Source organism: Alternaria viburni (genome assembly GCF_023758015.1).
Source record: "Alternaria viburni strain BMP 2772 chromosome Unknown scaffold_1, whole genome shotgun sequence".
NCBI lineage: Eukaryota > Fungi > Ascomycota > Dothideomycetes > Pleosporales > Pleosporaceae > Alternaria > Alternaria viburni.
The window spans coordinates 1,765,525-1,769,670 of record NW_026055770.1 but is presented as its reverse complement, the minus strand read 5'-3'; the positions used below and the strand labels follow the sequence as shown (position 1 = coordinate 1,769,670).

General features: G+C 53.8%; 1 protein-coding gene across 1 annotated transcript; it reads left to right on the top strand.

Moving 5' to 3' along the window:
• Positions 1–454: 454 nt before the first annotated feature.
• Positions 455–3,574, top strand: J4E79_000638 (uncharacterized protein; the record flags this gene model as incomplete). Its single annotated transcript, XM_049349554.1, has 1 exon — positions 455–3,574. The coding sequence occupies one exon, from the start codon at positions 455–457 to the stop codon at positions 3,572–3,574; it is 3,120 nt and encodes a 1,039-aa protein (XP_049216341.1).
• Between the last annotated feature and the right edge of the window lie 572 nt (positions 3,575–4,146).

Genomic DNA, 4,146 nt, shown 5'->3' with positions numbered 1-4,146 from the left:
ATCTAGGAATGGACTTACTGCTGGAAGATCTAAAATTAGCATTCCAGCCAAACCTTCTTCCCGAAATCCCTCGCCCAATCCTTCTTCAACATTGCCAGCAGCTACCAGAGCCCCAGTTCGTGGACCGACACCCGACGTTCAGCAAGATCGAAAGCCACGACGGACAAGCACCGGACCAGCACCAGCACCAGCGCCCGCTCCAAGCCCAAGTAAAACCTCTAGATTTGGGTTCTTCACGCGTCGTACCAAGACTGAGCCTACCCCAACAGCGAAATCTGAGAGCAAGCTTCACAGAAGAGGGCCAGCTGCAGGCACCGGTCACGAAGGCTATGGAAGATACGCAGTGAGAGGTCGAAGTGGAAGCTCAGTCAGTACAAACAGCATTGGCCGATCCGCCAGCGCCGGGACTACTTCTGAAAGCCTGGACAAAACCCCCTCAACTCGCAAGAGCAGCATGACTAGCACGACCAGCGGCGAGATGGACGACTTCTTCCTCAATCGCCTCGCTCCTGTCGTCATCAGAGGTACTGGCACTAGCTCGGAGCTGTCTCGAAGCCCCGAACCAATGCACTCCACTAGCAGTCTAGACGTCTCAGTTGGTCATGGATTGGAACTGAACAAGACAGTGAGCAATACATCTCAATCAGCCCTTGAGAAGAACCGACCAACATTGCTGCCTTCTGCTATGCCGGACAGTTCACGCAATGGATCGCCGATGAAGAAGATGACTATGGGATTGCGAAGACCTTCCGAGAGTGATGACGATACCAAGAGATCCTTCCTACCCTCCATGGCCTCGAAACGGACGTCACGAGCTCTACAAAGCGCACAGGGCCCTAGCGCACCGTCAGGATCGAACAGCCGGATCACTGGGAAGATCCGCAAGAACTCGATAAGCGAGACAGCCGCTGATATCAAAGAGGGCTCTTGGTTGAAGTCGTCCAAGAAAAGTAAGGCCGAGAAGGAGGCGCCGAAGCCTTCTAAACGATGGAACTTCTTCCAACGTGCCCATGCCGGACCACGCGCTCCGACACCAGCTGCTCCTACCGCCAGCCCTTCCAATCAAGCAACTGTTTCTCGCTCTGTCGCACACTACGCGTTGATGGACCAGTCCGGGCTTGAATTGGACGACATTGAGCAGTTGATGCAGGAGGTCGATGAGGGGACTGAGAGCGCCCTCTCCGATGACGAACCAGGAAGGAAAGAGCGAATGCAGTCCATGCTTCTCCCACCTAAACCAGTGTTGCCATCTACCCTGGCAGCACCCCGCTCGGCTTCGCCCAAGGTCTTTCTACGCTCCGAAGCACAACAACAACCGGAACAGCAACAGAGCAAGTTGAGTATCGACACGAATGTTCGATCGGTTTCCCGCAACTCTGAGCGTTACTCGCTGGGTGATCTAACTCCCGTTACGGACCTTTCTCGACCTTCATCACCGTTCCATGAACCTTCGCCGATGCGCGACGAAGGTTCTGCGCCGCCACTGGATGTAGCAGTTCCACCTCGCATGCCCGAGCCCGAACAAGAGTCGGTTCACGATGCACCTACTGAAGAAGAATTTGTCCTACCTCAGAATCTTCCATCGCCTGGTCCGCCGCCTACGAGCCCACCCCCTCGCCCAAGTCGCTTGGCGCAAGTTGGTCGTATCCCTCAGGTCGTCTCTAGTCGTCGTCAGGCACCTCGCCCGTCTTCACGTTCATTCTCTCGTCCTTTTGTGTCGAACCAACCTCGTCCAGCAGCCCCTCCACGAACGTCTTTCGATTCCATAGGATCTGTTGTCGCAACTGCTGGTCCGGTGGAGCCATATCCTATTCTACACGGTCTAACCGCTCTGACCCATGGATCGGCTATCGCTACCATCAGCCCTATGGAAGATGAAGCCAACCGTCGAAGCGAGTTCTTCAAGTTCCCACCTCGTAAAGACTCCGAGGTATCCTACTCAAGTAGCTCAGGTATCTGGAGCTTTGCACCTGCTGCTGGTACCGCTGTCGTACCGAGTCCTAGCGCGCCGCTCTCAGATGATGAACTCTGGAACGAGTATGACGACCTGATCGACCAGGTGCTCTCGCCTGTCACCTCTCACACGAAGGAAGATAACAACAGCCTTCGCAGTCACCCTTCTCTCGAGCCAATGCCTTTGAGACCCAAAGCGCCGCGCAACTTGTCAGGATCAGACAACGATGAGGTTGCAAACCCCTCACTTCATCTTCGTCGCTCTCGTCTGCTTGCTGTTCTACACTCAACACAGTCACCTACTTCGTCGATCTCTTTCTCGGAATTCATATCTGACTACGGCGAGCGCAAGATCAGCGTCATTGACCCTGTTACCGGTAGACTGAGCTTGCCTTCTAGTCCTCAGCTATCGGCTGGGACTGCTACAAAGCGTTCAACTCGCTCCAGTCTCCCAGCCTCGTTGTCGCAGAGTGCTCGACAGTCCAAAGCCACCATTGCTTCAAGGTCCAGCAAAGATCGCGACAGTGCCAGCACCACCCATTATCGCGACACGCGTATGATGGACATTGCCGAAAGCCAGGCGGATGGGCTCTTGTCGATGGCAAACCTCCGCTTTGGCGCTCTCATGACGAGCAAGTGGCTCTCGTTCGGACGCGTCTTGTTCAGCCCCGTGCACTTTGAATTGAAAGACCCAAGCGAGGACCGCGTACTTGTCATCGATGGTCTTGGCAAAGACTGGTCTTACTACTGCGCACTTACATACCCTGAAGCGACTGTCTATGACATGGGCCCCGATCCATCACCCACTGCATCAACCGAGGGCGCTTCTGAGCCGTTGTCAACACTCAGCAACCACCGCCACATCTACCACCCTTCCCTCGGCAAGGCTTTCCCGTTTCCCATGCACTTCTTCGCTTGCGTCGTGCTTCGCTTCCCAACTGCACTTCCCTCATCCGAACATCGCTTCATCCTGTCTGAGGCCAAGCGCGTCCTTAGACCTGGTGGGTACCTTGAGTTCTCAGTCCTTGACATGGACCTAGTCAACATGGGCAACCGTGCTCGTCGCGCTGTCCGTGGGCTCAAGATGAGGATGCAAGTAGCAGATGAAAGCATTTCGCTTCGCAACATCAGCGACGAAGTCATGGCTGGCATCGGGCGCAAGGGTTTTGTTGAGTGCAATCGCTGCGTTGTCGGCGTTCCGGTTGCCGGCAAGCTACCCAACCTCGATGACGTCAAGCAGAACATCACGAAGAGGAAAGGCAGCACGGCAAGCTCTTCCAGCAAGACAAACAACAACATCCCCGTACCAAAAGGGCCCAAGCCCGAAGTATCTTTCTCCGATCTGCTCAACGCCACCTCTTCCTCCGAGTCGAATGACAATGGTATTACCGATATGGTGGCGCGCGTAGGTCGATGGTGGTACTCGCGTTGTTATGAGTCGCTCGTCCTACCTGAGGCCGGCCAACCTGGCGCCGCTGCTTCCGGCAACCTCCTGGAGACCAGTATCTGGCGCGACCAAAGCCTCATCAACGAGTGCGAGAAGCGCGGCACTAGCTTCAAACTCCTCATCGGCTACGCAAAGAAGCCCGAGGTAGGCGTCCGACGAACCGTCAGCGTCTAAACATCATCTTCAATTCTTGCGAGCTGCGCTCTCACAGTCCTGGTGGCTATTTCCTTCACTACTACTCATAATGAGTTTCTTGTATTTATGGGTTTCACTGGCGTTCTGCTGCGTTCAAGCGTTTGACTTTCCCTTATACCCTCGTTCTGTTCTTCTTTCACTCAGCTTGCATAGCAAAATGGCGGCTTAGCATTACAACAACAACTACAAAGAACGGCGCAAGCCTGGACGCATCATCACGACAACGACACGCACGCATTTATGTAATATCTTCTACGACTGGGTTGGCACATGCTGGCATTGTGTAGAACAAGAAGAGAAAGATGTGATGATTGTTCTATGTAAGAGGGAGGAAGCCCTGTATATATACTACTAGGGCGACGCTAGTGAGTGAATCACGTGATAGGATCCTAACCAACACATTGGACAACATTCGGGAGGAATTGAAAGTGAAGGGTGGTTTGGTGGAAATAATACCCAGGGATGTCGATATGATATGAAGCGCTATGTAGATACGAAATCACGGTCGCTGATCAATACGAAGAATGAACACTATCCAAGCTTTATATCTC